The sequence below is a fragment of the Armigeres subalbatus genome, chromosome 3 (assembly GCF_024139115.2).
Source record: "Armigeres subalbatus isolate Guangzhou_Male chromosome 3, GZ_Asu_2, whole genome shotgun sequence".
Classification (NCBI taxonomy): domain Eukaryota; kingdom Metazoa; phylum Arthropoda; class Insecta; order Diptera; family Culicidae; genus Armigeres; species Armigeres subalbatus.
Window position 1 is genome coordinate 106,271,514 of NC_085141.1, and position 18,077 is coordinate 106,289,590.

At 40.2% G+C, this 18,077-nt stretch overlaps 1 protein-coding gene across 1 annotated transcript in view; it reads left to right on the forward strand.

Annotated features, from left to right (window-relative positions):
- Positions 1 to 3,676, forward strand: part of LOC134226235 (putative fatty acyl-CoA reductase CG5065) — a 57,622-nt gene extending 53,946 nt beyond the window's left edge. Inside the window, exons 3-5 of the mRNA XM_062706859.1 lie at positions 2,157 to 2,702; positions 2,769 to 3,026; positions 3,084 to 3,676. Coding sequence (XP_062562843.1) covers positions 2,157 to 2,702; positions 2,769 to 3,026; positions 3,084 to 3,255 — 976 coding nt within the window. The 3' untranslated portion in view covers positions 3,256 to 3,676. The remainder of the gene's footprint in view (positions 1 to 2,156; positions 2,703 to 2,768; positions 3,027 to 3,083) is intronic.
- The last annotated feature ends 14,401 nt before the right edge of the window (positions 3,677 to 18,077 follow it).

The window sequence follows — 18,077 nt, forward strand, 5'->3', positions numbered from 1 at the left end:
TACGAAAAAGTCATTTTTTAAAAATCAACTTTATTCCAACTAGATTAGCAAAATACCCCTATGTGCGGCGGCAATTTCTGTGGCTTTACTTGATAATTGCCACGTCGGCAGAGTAATTCCACAGCAGCTTGAATAGGTTCGAGTGCTTCAATAATTTAACCTACCGAAAACGAAAATCATAACCACAGAAGATAAGTTTGGATTGCAGCTTCAAATCGATCAAAGTTTTTTGAACGGCCCACTGAAACTCGTAGAACCGTTCGAGCATGGAATAACATGCTATTCTGGCGTGGCTTGTATCAGCCACCAATGTAAGTTCTTTTCCGAATTCAGAAGGAACATATTTTTGCAGCAAATCATTTTTCACATGTGATCTCCGGAAAAGAACTACTACGGCACTTATCGTTTTCACAATTTAATTGAAGAAAAAAGTCATTGGCAATAGTGCTGTCCACTGAGTAGCTCGAAGTAGTTCGAAATTGTCCTGCCCAAAATAGAGCAACACGTATGATTAATGACGATGATGATCGATTTTTGCGGTAGCGTGAACGTCGTCAATGATGCTTACTTGTGCAAATGTTCATTCATGCGCGCATTCAATTGTTGTAAGTGTTTGTTGCACGGTGAATCTTTAGCTTAACTGAAAACTATTCAAGATTTTTATACCAACAGCAAAATTTGAAATACCGAAAATACCGGTATTTTTCGTCTCTAAAACCGGTATTTTCGGTACTCAAAATTGGTCGGTAATACCGGTCCTGACATTCCAGGTACCGAGTTTCCAATCATAGTCCTTATTTCGTTGCCAGGTCGGTTGCCAAACATAACGTTCTCTTTTTCTTCTATCTCCATTTTTCGTGGTATTTGAGAGGTTTCAGTAAGCTACCTTACCGGGGTCGCGTTACCTATATCGCGATGATAGGGCTGCCACCTTAGGTATAGCTGACGCGATACAGCATTTCGTTAATCAGCCGTTGGGTACCAGGCAGACGCTGTTTTTATGTGCTATGCTTAGTTCATAGCTGGAGGTTACATCCTACATGATCCTCTTCGCTGGATTTTGCCGTATAGATTACCTTTTCTTCCAAAGAAAAACTAGAAAAATAGACAAAAATAACAGTTCTTAAGTGGCCTTCACCTGGAACATAAAATTTATAATTTGATTATAGTGATAAGCAGAATAGAGGCATACTCATTGTGTGCAAATAATAGCTTGATAATAACATTTTTGACATGTAAAAATCAAATTTGCTTGATACTTCACAAATAAAGCACGAAAAGTTCAATTCAAAACCTCATTTTAAGCTCAAATTGTATTTTTTTACAATAATTTGGGACATTTATAAAATAGCCACAGTATGCAGAGTGTTCTTGAGTATCTTAAAAAAACATAACATTGTAAAAATGTTGGAAAAAAATATTTTGGGTTTTGGCCACGAATTTGTTCTAGTTACTCTTCTGTGGGCCGTCGTCAGTAACATCATAGAGATTTCGAAACTCATCCAACAATTTTGGCCGTCGGCGGTGGTTGCTGCAGAAGTCTCGTCGATTGCAGAGGTACACTTAATCGGTTCTGAACATTCTCTGAAGAAGGTTTTGTTTCCGTATTGGAAATTGTCGCATAAGTGAAATTTTTTCGCAAAATTCTTACTTTCGTTTTGCTGGTTTTAGGGACTGGAGAGGGGCATCGAGAGGATTTTTGCCAGTGGCGGCCGTCTACGGGTAGTTGGTGAAGAACATTATCCACAAAGATGGCGTTTGCAGCAAACAAGCGGTAAAACATTGTCGACGGTGGTAGCAGAATTGTGCAAGTGCATTTTTTTTTCTCTTATTTTTTACTTGCTACCTACAAACCTGATACTTTATTTAATAAGATTTTTAAATAAATTCTATTGATCTGTTTGTAACGTTGATATTTTATCCATCACATATTTTTTTGGTTAAAATTTGCGATTGTGTCATGTAGACAAAGTAATATTTACATGATATTACCATTCACCTTGTACTAGGAGGTTTCACGTAGTTTTCGTCGAGCGTGTCCTGTACACAACCCTTCTAACTTTTTTATAACTTATCAAGATTATTCAATAATTATCATAATTTTATAATGTTATCTATTCAAACACCTCAAAACTAATTCAACGCACCCGTTACAGCCTACTCAACACCTTGCCCAACACCTACGCCTATACGAAAGCTCTGACCGAAGGTTTGGTCTACAGTTATCGAGATCGTTTCCCGATCGCAATAGCTCGCCCTACGATCGTAATTGCCGCTTGGAAGGAACCCCTGCCCGGTTGGATAGAAGGAACGAACGGCCCCACGGGCCTGATGATCGGTGGCGGTCGTGGCGTTATCCGCAGTATGCACTGCAATCCGGCTTACGAAACCGATCTCATGCCTGTGGATATCACCATGAATGCAATCATTGTCTTCGCTGCGGAAAGGATGATCAACCAGAATGATCGGGAGGTCATGTACTGCAACGTTTCGGGTGCGAACGTGAACCCACTGACGTGGGGTGAGGCACTCGAAACCGGCAAGAAGAAATTCTACGAAAACCCGCTGAGCTTCGCATTGTGGTATCCTGATGGATCGATCAAGTCCAGCTACTACTATCACATGTTGTGCGTGATTTTGTTTCATTATCTACCCGCTTATTTGATCGACTTTGCACTGATCGTGCTGCGGCGGAAGCCATTGTAATATTCTGTTCAGTCATATCCTGCATCAATCAGTTTTAACATGAAATGAGTTTACTTTTACAGCATGATAAAAATACAGAAGCGAATATCGCAGGGACTGGAGGTGCTGCAGTATTACACAACCAAGGTTTGGGTGTTCAAAAACGACAACATGCGGGCCATGTACAGTCGTCTCTCCGAAGAAGACCGTGACAAGTTTTACTTTGACATGTCGCATGTACATTGGCCGACCTACTTTGTGAATTACATTTTGGGCGTTCGGCTGTTCGTCTTGAACGAATCGCCGGAGACGTTACCCAGGGCTCGAAAACTGTTGAAAAAGTGAGTATTTATTCCTTGTGAAACTATTGAAACATAACCTAATCGTTGTTTTTTTAGGTTGTACATTATGGATAAGCTTGTGCAAGCCATGGTTTATGCGCTAATCTTTTGGCTAGCCTATTGCTACTGGGATGTTGTGATAGGAGCGATTCAGTTCGTTTTCGACTCTGCTATTGAGGGAGTGCGTAAAGCAATAATTCCCACGAAAACGCTTTCTACGAGGGTTTAGCACTGTGAATAGTGTTGACGCTACAAACGGGATTCAGTTGAATATGATATTATAGGGAGAAGGCTTATTTCGACACGAGGCTATGCAGGTTCGGCTCCCATATCCCTACCCCCACACTTACAGAAATAGTCAATTTAGTGACAAATAAAGTTATGATTAGGACAATCCAAATTCACGAATGACATACAGGCTTTCAATGAAATGTTAGTAAATTGTAGGATTTTAATTGAGTTTTGAGCCAGTGACGGAAATAGGGCCCCTGTCGGGAATACATGTCGACACCCTTTGTAGGTATAAGCAGATTTTTTTTCGCATCTTGTTTCTTTTCCATAGTAGATCATTGTGCTTATTTTGTAAATCAGCACCGCAAATCACGTTCCAATTATTGTAACATAATAAAGTCTCAATTTTTACCACACAACCTCATAGTTTTCTTTTATGTCTTTCTCGTACACCAAGGTGCAAAGAGCAGTTTACAGCCAGAACTACTACCTGTCGGACGTGTTTTTCACTTTGTTACTTATTTTGTCACGAATACTCAGTGGTTGCAATGAATCGGGAGCGTCCAAATACCGTTGTGGTCGATTTCAGTGTACTTCCCGTGCGACCTGATGCAGCGGAAGTACACAAGTTTCTGGAAAGTGAAAAAATTAAAATGCAATTATCGGAAGTGAAACAGATACAGTTTCATAATATCCGCAAGTGCGTTTACATCGAAATGTGCAGTTTTGAAGTTGCTTGTAGATACGAAACGGTGCATAATTTAAAACACTTTTTCCAATGTGATGAAAAAAAAAATTATCCACGTTTATGTGGATAGTGAATTGACTGCAGTTCGTGTTCATTGTGATATCCATCCATACAATATATTAACACTCCATATTCACTGAGCCAACACTCTTTATTCGACACAACTACCATCCACTTGCACATCTCACTCCATCTCTCTACACACTGCCTGCTACACTGTTATTCAAGAATACCACATCCTCCCCTGACAGAATTATGGGTATACAAAATAAATATTTAATATAAATGCTGAATTCCATTGTCAAACTGGGTTTTTGTTCTTTAGTCCGTATTGTTGGTTCATTTAAGGTGTCGTGACCGGTCTGCCCATGGGGTACGATTATCCGATGAATAGCGTTGATAATCTTACTGGCTTTTATGTTGAAACCCATCTTCCTCCGGCGATACTAAAAAAAAATTCTTGAACAAAAATAATACAAAATAAAAATTATAAGTAAAAGAAATAAATAAAAGTTATGATTCGTTACAATTAAAACAATATTCTAACCCTATCTTTTAAGTCACTTACGTTTTCGCTGTTTGGTTTTAATCTCATTTGATTTATCGGAACCATACTGATACATTAGCCCCCCTGTAGTACGCATATCGGAAGCAAGTTCAGTAAAAGCAAATTTCAGAATATGACCTGTAGACTTGTAGAAGATGCAGTAGGCTTTTCAAAATACCCTCGCAATCGCTGATTGAATATCATCATGGAAAGACATGTTTACGTCCAGCGTCCTTCGATCTATCAATGAGGATGGTCCCAATAATATTTCGACATGTTACTTCGCTGAAAATCACTTCTAGCTGCCAGCAGCCGTAAAAATTGCAAACAATGTTTCGTGTACCAAGCTTATAGAACCCATCGCTGTTTGGCGTTTAAATCTGTTGTGTTCTCCCTGTTACTATTCGCTTCCAAATCCTCCATAAGCTCATGGAAGAATATAAGCAGGAAATCGACAAATAATGTAAAGGAAAACATGGGAATGGGATATGAAGGTGTTTAAGAGAACAGTAGTAGTAAGTAATCAACTAAAGTGATGAAATTATCTCTTGCTCCCTGTACCACTGCAATAACGTTTTCTCTAACATGCGACTATCTGACTGCTACTCTTTTCACTCGAATTTGTGCGTACTTAAAAACATTTGAAGAAATACTGGAGATTTGCTGTTTGTGTGAGGCTACTATTCTGTTTTTAAATTGGCAGATTGTTCTGAATAGGAAGTTAACCCGGGATATTGCGGGCATAATGAAAAAACGATATACCATGCAATCAAAATTACATATGCGATATTTACAATCTAACTTACAGCTAAAATGCGTAGATAACTCATTCAAGAAATGAAAATTGGTGCCGCTTGCCAAAGCACATTGCATTAACCAAGGCATCAGCCATATACATTCCAAAACTTATACTTTTAATTAACTTATAAATATTATTAGCTTTTTGGTATAGGATCTATCATCAGGTAACATAAAGAAGTGTTAAGTATTTTAAAATCGATTTTCGCAATAACTTATAAGGTTTTTATTCACGTGTACACTATTTAACACATCTATTATTTTACCTTTTTTTTAAATCTATTTGTACTGTGAAAATTTTGCGAATGCTAACCTCACTTTTGACCAACAATAAGGTATATTGTCACTATTCTTTCATACTATTGTTAGCATGCAATTAACTTAATTTATATACATTTATATTAATTTATATATGAATTTCTGCCTGTCTGACCCTTATAGACTCGGAAACTACTGAACCGATCGACGTGGATTTTTGTACACAGATGTTTTTCGGGCCGGAGAAGGTTCTTAAGATGGTTCAAGATCCCTCCCCATTCTAGAAAAAAAAACTTCGATCAATTCAATCATAAATACTACTTAAAATGATTTCTATTTCCTGCATTATATGTACACATTCTATCATTCTATAAATTTTGCAAGCGAAAACAATCACCGAATTTCAACATATTGTTATTTGTCTAATGAACGTTACCAAACCTATAATAACATACAAACAAACATTCACAAAGTTTATGCTAAGATAGCTTTGAAAACTAATCTATTTTGAATTAAAACGTTGCACTGAGGGGGGATACGGATTATAAACAAGTATAAACTGCAAATAATCGAAGGAAAAAAAACGCGTTTAACATAGACTTTTTACAGAGTGCACAATTCGTAATTATGCGGGATAGCATAGCAAAATTTGGTTCACCGATTGATTTTAAACGGTAGTTCTACTTGACTGCACATTAACCTTCATTGTTTACAGTCTACGAACCACGTTACTCATACAGCCCGGTCTTCAAAAACTGTACTCACTATGGTCAAAATATTAACGGACTACAGTACGATTATGGTTCAGTAACCATTTTTTGATTATGGTGCCACGTGGAAAGTAAACCATTTTTTAAAATGGTTTGGCTTCAAGGATATTCAAATTTGTTGATATTCTTCTTCAACATGCAAATTTTATATCATTTTACCTTTTAAGCATTCGTTTAGTTTATTTATTTTTAATGTTTAACTTTATGGTACATCCTTACATACGCCTTAAATGTTCATTGGTCTTTACCGTCTTTACATCTCAAATTGCCATTGGTATTTACCCGTCTTTTTTTATACAAACTCATCTCAAATCAGATATCAGGTGACTTTGGGCATTACCCGACTAATCTATCTCAATTCTCCAATAGAATCAGATGGCCTTGAGCTCAACCACACTCATCTCTCACCGCTATGAAACGAACACGGCCTTGGTCTTAATCCGGCTTATCTCTCTCAATTATAAAACAAACATTTGGATGGCCTTGGGTTAAACCCGACTCATCTTTCACCGCTATGGAACAAACACCTGATGACCTTGGGCTTAACCCGACTCATCTATCACCTATATGAAACAAATACCTGATGGCCTTGGGCTTCACTCGACTAATCTTTCACCGCTATGGAACAAACACCAGATGGCCTTGGGCTCAACCCGACTCATCTCTTTTCACTACGAAACAAACATCAGATGGTCTTAGGCTCAACCCGACTCATCTCTTTTCACTACGAAACAAATACCTGATGGCCTTGGGCTTCACCCGACTCATCTTTCACCGCTATGGAACAAACACCAGATGGCCTTGGGCTCAACCCGACTCATCTCCTTTCATTACGAAACAAACACCAGATGGCCTTGGGCTCAACCCGACTCATCTCTTTTCACTACGAAACAAATACGTGATGGCCTTGGGCTTCACCCGACTCATCTTTCACCGCTATGGAACAAACACCAGATGGCCTTGGGCTCAACCCGACTCATCTCCTTTCATTACGAAACAAACACCAGATGGCCTTGGGCTCAACCCGACTCATCTCTTTTCACTACGAAACAAATACGTGATGGCCTTGGGCTTCACCCGACTCATCTTTCACCGCTATGGAACAAACACCAGATGGCCTTGGGCTCAACCCGACTCATCTCCTTTCACTACGAAACAAACATGAGATGGTCTTGGGCTCAACCCGACTCATCTCTTTTCACTACGAAACAAATATGGCATTGGGCTTAACCCGACTCATCTCATTCCGATAATAATCGAACACCTGATAACAGTGCGATCAAGTGTACAAATCATAACAGGCTTCATTAATTCTTAGAAGGTCCCAGAGTAGACGCGACGTGTTGAACTCGAAAACTGTATCACAGAGAACAGACGTTCATCTTCATACGCGTGCTTGTGTAAAAGTTTGTACTGGTCATTTTAAAGTATGTCGTTATGCCCCCGTTGCGCGGTGCTAGTGTGCTGATAAATATCAGAGTGAATGTAAATAAGAGTGGCGACACTGTCAGAATTGGAACAGAATTCATCTGTCATTCCCATACAAAATCGTGTTCCAAACGAGCAGGAGACCTGTCAAATGCGGCACATGTCGCCACTCTTAATTACATACACTCTGATAAATATGGTTGAAATTTGCCGTGTTTTTCTTTTTAGCGCTAGTGTTCATTCCGAATTGCTCCCAGGCTCACTCCTAGGTGGCAGCACTACATTGTTAATGAAGTGTATGCCAACGCCATCACTTAGTGGAATTGAGTTTTTATGTCGGGCAGCCTGCGTTGGTGGCGCTGAGGTGCGATTTAAATCTTTACACACGTTTTTAACGAAATTTTGTTCGAGCATCCATGTCTGTTCTCTGTGACTGTATGCAAAAGAATATCAATCAATATTAATGAGCTGTCAAATCGTATGGACGCTTCGCTTCCCATCGCACTTCGCATTTACTCTGACCGCGCCCTTACACATTCGCATACCAAACTAAGCACATAGTGTCACTCTTTCAATGAAACTTTAGATACGAGATTGATATACTGCATGAATAATTGGTACTGTCCTAAAAAAATTTCATTTCTACGATATTACGGATACAAAAACCCTTCATGAATACTTCATTCAAAGAATAAAATCAATTAAACAATAAGTTAAATAATATTAAACCGAATCATGGTTAATCCTGTATTTACTTTTGATTCTAATTACTTTTAAACTAATTCTTTATTTTGGATCGTTTTACTTAACCGAAACTATGGTAAATAAATCAATTTGGCCACTGAGCATCACTTGTAGGATCGATGCAGTTCACCTTGTTCTTAATACAATATATTATTGGGAAAAGCACTCAATCTTGAACTGGAAAATCAAGTTGTTGACGTTATTTTTTTTTTCCTTTCTTTTTTTTCACTCATATATAAAATTAATTTTGAAAGTATTTATAAAGTTCGATACATTGACAGTAAGCTTAGCTTGACAGCTCGGCTCATAGTAAAATCAAAATAGGCATGTTCCATAGATCAAATTACTAAGTTTTTCAAACTTATTTCAAATCGTTTCGTGCACCAAAATTATCGAAACTTATAATTTAGTCACAGTTTTCATATTACATCCAGGATGCGCAACAATCTGAATACCCAAAAAAAACTAGCCCTGTGTAGTTTCTACTCATTTTAGACCCTTCATCTTTTTCCGTGCACACCGTCGAATTCATTTCCTTTTTTTTTTCAGTGTTGGCGGAGTCGGCTGTCACTCATTGGGTCGCGTATACGCGTATGAATAAAAAGTAGTAAAACTCAGCGCTTGTAGTATCTACTCAAAAATAAAGTCCACAGAGAAAACTACATGTTTGATATGAATAAAAACATTTTCGAACTTACGGCATATGCTACATTCGAACTTAGCCTTTACTACAGTTTACTACCATTTACTACACGGAGAAACGTCAAAACAAAATAGACCCCATGATGACGATGATGATTTCATATTTTTTTGCGGCTAATCAACAAAAGACATGTCTGTTTTGTTTGTTTTCCCTAAATTGGACTTCTATTTTCAAGAACAAAGCCGATTCGCTTCGATTCTGATGAATAATCTGCATTTGGAACATGAGTAGCAACTAGAAATACTACAATAAGAGATCGGCGAAGACGCCATCTTGTTTCCAATCGAACCGTCAAAAGCGGTTCCATTTCGACTTGTTTACTTTTTGCAACCATAAGAAGCAAGCAAAAAGTTCAAGTGCTGCCAGTATCATTTTCTCGATTTCATGCATTTTCATACGTTGCCATTTCGACAGTTTTTCACTCCGCCGGTCTCTGGTTATAGGGTTGCTAGTAGCAACGTCTTGAGCAGACTACAAGAAATCAGTAGTAAACTCTTGTTTTATTCATACCGAATCAGTTGTTTGTAGTATGTTCGAAATATGTAGTGTAGTAAAGTCTCTTTTATTCATACGAACATGTTCCACAAGTGACGTTTACTACTGAAAATGTAGTAAAGTTGAACTTACTACTTTTTATTCATACGACCCATTATGGAAGCCGTGGAAGCAAAAAGAAAAGATAAACAACTTACCGCTCGATCACAAACAAGTTTTTTTTTTGTACATATCGAAGTATTTATCGCATTCCTTTCCAGCGCACTTTTGTCGTGGCTAGGATCGCCAATGTGATATCCATCCATACAATATATTAACACTCCATATTCACTGAGCCAACACTCTTTATTCGACACAACTACCATCCACTTGCACATCTCACTCCATCTCTCTACACACTGCCTGCTACACTGTTATTCAAGAATACCACATTCATGATCTACCACCTACGGTGACTAATGCCACCGTTGACGGCTTCATGCGGCAATTCGGGACGGTAACGTCCATTACAAAAAAAACGATGGAAGTATAATTTCCCCGGCATCTTTAACGGTGTGCGAGTGGTGCACATTAGGCTCAAGCAACCAATACCGTCCTATATCACAATAAACGGATTGCAAAACTTGTGCACATACAATGGGTAAAAACTGTCGTGTCGTCTATGTGACCAAGCAGTGCATCCGAAAAAAAGTGCACGCCAACAGATTCCAGCCAAACACAAGGTACTGCGGTGGAAACCACAAAGAAGCAAGAAGAATTCCCTCCACTAAGCAACGCTTAATCCTTGAGGTGTCGTGACGGGCCTGAGGAAACAGAAGTAACAGAACAACGTACTCTTGCTAAATTGGTGAACAACAACTACATCTCTCCCGGTGGTGATACTGTGGATGACGACTATGGCAATGTGGATGACGGCGGCGATATTTCAATTTCTTCTAGTTCCGAATCAATAAACTTAAGCGACATCACTGGATCAACGAAGCGACGGGCGGCGGTCAGCGCGCATTGCGAATGAGAAAAAGAAAATTTATCCTGAACAGTGTTTCCCAACTATAACAGGCAAAAATTAATTGGCTCCATCGAGTTAATTTAATCATAAGAAGAAATATGTTATACAAATTAAAAGCTATCCGGCTCTGTGATGCTTATTAGCGGTTGAGCCTTTCAAATAAATCAAAATTAAAAAAAAAATAAAAGAGGTGCAAAGGAAAGGATAAATCTAGACCAACATTTGAAAAGGTCAGAAACAGCCAAAATTTAATCTTCCTAGTTCTCGAACATCCGTACGGGAAGCCAAAATTGAGTAAGTAGGGTCGAGGTAGTTTGCCTTTACTCCCATGTTAAAAAAGTACCCAACGGAAAATTTATTTACCCAAATGTAAGTTTAATTCACTCAATTTCGACCTCAGGTAATAAAACTCAAAATTGGCTTCCCGTGGGTGTCTACTCATCTGTGAAAACAAAATTCCCTGATTTTTCCAGGTTTTTTACATTAATTTCCAGGCAAAAACAAACGTGTCATATATAGATTTTAGCAGCAAATAATCAATTCAAAGAAGCAAATATTGCGAAAACTATTATTTTATAGAATATTTAGGTGGCTTCACAAAACAATGCTGTAAATAACTTAAGAAATTCTTCCAGGAATTCCTTCGCAAGTTCACACAGAAATTGCTTCAATCATTCAATCAAAATTCCGTCAGGAATTACGTAGGAAATTCCTCCAGGTATTCCTTTGAAAATTCCTCCAGAGATTCCATCGGAAAATCTTCCGGATTTTAAGAATTGCTTCAGAAGTGCCTCCAGGATTTAATTTGAAAATTTCTTTGCTGAAACTTTAGAAAACATCTCAAGGAATTGTTTCGGAAATTCCTTTAGAGATGCATTTGGCGATTCCTTTACGATTTTTTTAAATTCCTTTAGGTGTTTGTTCGTAAATGTCTTGTGAAAATCCCTCGGAAATACCTTTATAAAATACTTTGCAGATTTCTTCAGATATTCTTCTGATTTTTTTTAAGAATTTCTTTAGAAACTTCCCAAGTAACCACCAAGCATTAATTATTGCATGAAATTAATCGCAGATCAGCATATTAAATGCTTATTGCATTAGAGCAGTTTCAACGATGTACAGTTGCATTTATTCATCAACTGTCAAGCAAAGCTGCACTAATTCAGCATTACGAATGCAGCGTGATCCATTACTTATGTTTTATTTCAACATGTCAAAGTAATGAAGCTTTTTTTCGTTCGCAAAAGGGCGTTTTTCCACTTTAAGTCAACTTTAATGGCTGTATTATTTGCAAACATATATAGCTCCATGGTTACTTGGGTTGGTTAAAGATTCTTTCGGAAATCTCTTTGAATTTTATTCCAGTTGGTTTTTTAAAGAAACTAGAAAACTTCTTAAGGAAATATTCCGGAAATATGTTTGGGATTTTTTCAGGAAATCCTTTTGAACATCTTACGAAAACTCCTTCAGGAAATGTGTTGATGCAAAAATATGAAATTGTTGAGTCCATGACGTTAGGCATAATATCTTCTTTATGTCGTGGGCTGTTTTTGGGGCATTTTATGCTTAACATCCTTTATGCATAACGTCCTTATACCTGTTCGCGTGATCAATATCTAGTTTGTTCTAGTTTGTGACATCTAATTTGCTTGGACCTAGCAGCCAAGGTCTTCTTCTTCATTGGCATTACATCCCCCACTGGGACATTACCGCCTCGCAGCTTAGTGTTCATTAAGCACTTCCACAGTTATTAACTGCGAGGTTTCTAAGCCAAGTTACCATTTTTGCATTTATATATCATGAGGCTAACACGATGATACTTTTATGCCCAGGGAAGTCGAGACAATTTTCAAACTCATGAAAACAAAAGTTTTTAAACTTTTATTTTCAAAACACACAATGTTTAAAAAAATGCTCCGTGACAGATTACCACGAAACAAAAAGAAGTTATACGATTTGTTCTGTGATTGTTTGGAGTTGCAATCACTTGTTACAGATTTAATTGCAGTGATTTATGAGGTGAGTAACATTTCAAATATAGTTTAACGATCTTATAATCGATTGCTATTAATTATATTTATAGCTACGGCAAAACATAATTTCTTTATGCATTATTTTTCATTGTTACTTTTGTATTTGCCTCCCAGATGTTGAGCCGGGCACGGCAAATGCTGGGTAAAGCGTACCATTGGTACTTCGCGTACCTGAAGGAATAAAATAGACCCCTTCTCGCGGTCCTTAGCCTCTTTCCACAGCAACTCCTATCCCTACCTCCCCGCGGTGCTGGCCGGGATACGAGCAACCTTAGTGAAGATCGGGTAACCAACCCCGGTGGAACTATGGTCGTATGCTGACAGGGAAGGGGGGGGGGGGGTTGCTCCTCTCCGGAGATGCAAATCTTATTGAGCGTCTGTTCTCCATGTCAGGATCGGCTCAAAACAGCGTCTGTTCTCCATGTTAGGGGCGGCTGATCGTCGTCCGAGTGCCAGCGAGGGACTCTAAGTGAAACTGTGCACCATGGTCCTCCGGAAATTTAGGGGATTTGGTGTCAGGCCCTGCAAGCCAGCCTTTAAAAAATCATAAGCAATGAACAATCAACAAGAGAGTACGGACCGGAACCATCGGCGAAGACCACTGCGATGAAAAGGGACTAGCGATTGGAAACTCGGTTCGTGGAACTGCAAATTTCTTAACATCATCGGGAGCACACGCATACTCGCCGATGTGATCAAGGACCGTGGATTCGGCATCGTAGCGCTGCAGGAGGTTTGTTGGAACGGATCAATGGTGCGAACGTTTAGAGGTAATCATACCATCTACCAGAGCTGCGGCAACACACACGAGCTGGGAACAGCTTTCATAGTGATGGGCGATATGCAAAGGCGCGTGATCGGGTGGTGGCAGATCAATGAAAGAATGTGCAGGTTGAGGATCAAAGGCCGGTTCTTCAACTTCAGCATAATCAACGTCCATAGCCCCAGTGTTGTCCTACACTCAAGGCAAAAAATTCTGCTCTTTGTTTTTACTCCATCTAAACGAATGTTTAGTTTTAACTAAGTAAGTTCATCTAATAGCGGGAAATTTGAATTTTCTAAATGTCATACCAAACTGTCAAAAAAATGCACACCAGAGCCACAGGAGCGCGCGCGCTGAAAATACACTCCAGTGAAAACACTCCAGTGTATTTTCAGTGCGCGCGCTCCTGTGGCTCTGGCGTGCATTTTTTTGACAGTTTGCCATGACATTTAGAAAATTCAAATATCCCTCTATTAGATGAACTTACTTAGTTAAGACTAAAAAATCGTTTAGATGGAGTAAAATCAAAGAGCAGAATTTTTTGCCTTGAGTGTAGGACAACACTGCATAGCCCACCCAGTCAACACAAAATCGTATATGATGCAACATAAGATGCTAAAGTGGAGGCGATATACGTACATGTTGTATGAGGAAGTACCTATATCGCCTCCACTTTAGCATCTTATATAACATCATATACGATCTTGTGTTGACTGGGCACACTCCGGAAGCACTGATGATGACAAGGAAGCATTCTACGCGCAGCTGGAACGTGACAGCTGCCCAAGCCATGACGTCAAAATCATCATAGGAGATTTGAACGCTCAGGTTGGCCAAGAGGAGGAGTTTAGACCGACTATTGGAAAGTTCAGCGCTCACCGGCTGACGAACGAAAACGACCTACGACTAATTGATTTCGCCGCCTCCAAGAATATGGCCATTCGCAGCACCTACTTCCAACCCAGCCTCCCGTATCGGTACACCTGGAGATCACCACTGCAGACAGAATCACAAATCGACCACGTTCTGATTGATGGACGGCACTTCTCCGACATTATCGACGTCAGGACATATCGTGGCGCTAACATCGTCTCTGACCACTATCTGGTGATGGTTAAACTGCGCCCAAAACTATCCGTCATCAACAATGTTCGGTACCGACGACCGCCGCGGTACGACCTAGAGCGACTAAAGCAACCAGATGTCGCCACTGCATACGCGCAGCATCTGGAGGCAGGGTTGCCGGAAGAGGGTGAGCTCGATGGGACCCCTCTTGAGGACTGCTGGAGTACAGTCAAAGCAGTCATTAACGACGCAGCGGAGAACAACGTCGGGTGTATGGGTCGAAGTCGACGGAACGATTGGTCCGACGAAGAGTGCAGACAGATTCTGGAGGAGAAGGACGCAGCGCGGGCGGTCGCGCTGCAGCAAGGTACCCGGCAGAACGTGGAACGTTATAGACGGAAGCGGAGACAGCAGACCCGTCTTTTTCAGGAGCAGAAACGCCGCCTGGAAGAAGCGGAGTGCGAGGAGATAGAACAGCTGTGCCGTTCGCAAGATACACGCAAGTTCTATCAGAAGCTCAACGCATCCCGCAAAGGCTTCGTGCCGCGAGCCGAAATGTGCCGGGATAAGGATGGGAGCATCTTGACGGACGAACGTGTGGTGATCGAAAGGTGGAAGCAGCACTACGAGGAACATCTGAATGGCGCTGAGAGTACAGGCAGTGAAAGTCAAGGCAGCGGAGGAGATGACTACGTCAGTTCAGCGGACGATGGAAGCCAACCAGCCCCCACCTTGAGGGAAGTTAAGGATGCCTTTCAACAGCTAAAGACCAATAAGTAAGGATGGTATCGGAGCTGAGCTCATCAAGATGGCCCCGGAAAAGCTGGCCACTTGCCTGCACAAACTGATAGTCAGAATCTGGGAAACCGAACAGCTACCGGAGGAGTGGAAGGAAGGGGTTATATGCCCCATCTACAAGAAAGGCGACAAACTGGAGTGTGAGAACTTTCGAGCGATCACCATCCTTAATGCCGCCTACAAAGTGATATCCCAGATCATCTTCCGTCGTATGTCACCATTAGTGAACGAGTTCGTGGGAAGTTATCAAGCCGGCTTCGTTGACGGCCGCTCGACCAGAGTGTAAAATAATCGAAATTTTTTGGTGAACACCACCTTTCTTCACTTGTCAGCTCACTTTCAGACACATTCATAGTCGGCTCAGAACTGTCAATATTCAGTTGAATATTAGTCATTGAATATTTATGCACATTTTACAAATTGATTAATTATCTGAAATCTGAACACGTTTCAAACGTGTAAAGTAATGTATCACATAGAACTGAATCTGATTTTCATCCGCGAGGCACTTTTAACGGTAAACATCAACATAAACAATGCTAATTATGTTTTTTCTGCACATAGCAAGCACACTCAGTGACAGTCGAATGAATGAGTTTGTGGAGTAGTCATCTGACTATGTCATTCTATGTTTTGAATATTCATGCGATGTTTGTCAAAATTCGGACTGAAGTTACTTCATGAAGCTGATTATTTTATGCTCTGCGCTCGACAACGGACCAGATCTTTACTGTACGGCAAATCCTTCAAAAATGCCGTGAATACCAGGTCCCAACGCATCATCTGTTCGTTGATTTCAAGGCGGCATACGACAGTATAGACCGCGTAGAGCTATGGAAAATTATGGACGAGAATAGCTTCCCTGGGAAGCTTACCAGACTTATCAAAGCAACGGTGGATGGTGTGCAAAACTGTGTGAAGATTTCGGGCGAACACTCCAGTTCGTTCGAATCGCGCCGGGGACTAAGACAAGGTGATGGACTTTCGTGCCTGTTGTTCAACATTGCGCTAGAAGGTGGCTGACAACAACGTTAGTCGTGAAATACGAAGGCGCATCATCTGTGGAATCTGTGCCTCTCATTCGGTTCTATTTGATGCCGTGATGCTCTGGACAAAATTTCAGCCAAATCGGTCAACGTTTGGGTGGTGCTAGACTCGTTGGAAGTTTATATGCAAACATGTATGCAGAAAAATCCAAAAACAGTGAATTGCAGTTAGACGGCACAACTTACGATAAAGAACTATGATACTCAATCAGATCTTGAAGAATTTAATTCGAAATGTTATGCAGAAAACCGCGAGAAGATTAGAGTTTGCCCGGCTAAGCTATTGGCATTTCTCTGAAGTGGGGTTTGAGCTAATTTCGTTTCTTTTACCTTTGAAAAGAAATAAATTCATCCCTACAACACTCCTGTAAAATGCTAATATCTTCGCCTAAAAAACTCTAATCTTCTTGCGGTTTTCAGCATAACATTCTGTATTCAATTCTACAAGAACTGAATGAGTGTCATGGTTCTTGGTCATAAATTGTGCCGCCCAACTGCAAATCACTGTTTTAGGATGTTTCTGCATACATTTTTGCATATAAACTTCCAACGAGTTTAGCACCGCCCTAACGTTGACCGATATGGCTGAAATTTTATCCAGAGCATCAGGGCACCAAATAGAACCAAATAAGAGGGCGGCCCATCAAAATTTTTGAAAAAGCGTTTTTTGAGCCACCCTAACGGACATGAAACATGGACAATGCTCGAGGAGGGCTTGCAAGCACTCGGAGTACTCGAGAGACGGGAAGCGTTTCCGTGTGAAAACAAACTCTATCTCGTCTGTGCGCGTGCAAGAGAAAGATGATAAACGTCAGATAGCCTTATAGTGGAGTTCTAGCAAATGGACGTTGCTTTCGTTGGTTTTAGCCCCTACGACGATGAACGGAAATACCTGCCGTGTCCCTACGTTGTGAAATTATTGTACGAAAACATTATCCCGCATGGAAGGATATCTAACAGCGAACATGAATCTACCTCATCAGGACGCACACCCTTTGAATGTGTCATGGGTTTCATCTAGTTCGAATCTCAACTATGCATTTCAACTGTGATTTTGAAAATATTTCGCTCAAAGTGAACACTTTTGAAGCATTAAATAGATTTCACCCAAAGGAGAATTTCTTAGTGCATTTCGCAACAGTTTTCGACGCCATCTTTTTCTTTGTAGTCTGCTTTCACTCGTGCACAAACGTGGTTCAGTCGGCTCGATTGCCATACATTTATAATAAGAAAGTTTCGGCTAGAACAATAAACAAAGGGATTGTCTGACCATGTCCATGTCGAGTAATTGATTTATAAAACACACCAGTACCGCAATGACCGCGAGTGATACGGCGCTGTCAGGAATTTGGAGCTTGATTTTGTCGATTATAGAGCCATTTGATGGATGGATTAAGAATATCAGTGAGCACCGTCACGAAACGGCGGTACAGGAACAAGGGACCGGCAAGACAAAGTTTCCGGCACTACGAACAAACAAAAGGTAATTAATTTTGTAGTTTTCTCTGGCGATATCAATATTTCATTTCTTCTATTTTTTCAATTTGTTTTCAGTTTTCCGTATTGTGCCCAATTATTCCGTCTTATTGCTCTACATAGCACATGGATGGGAGGC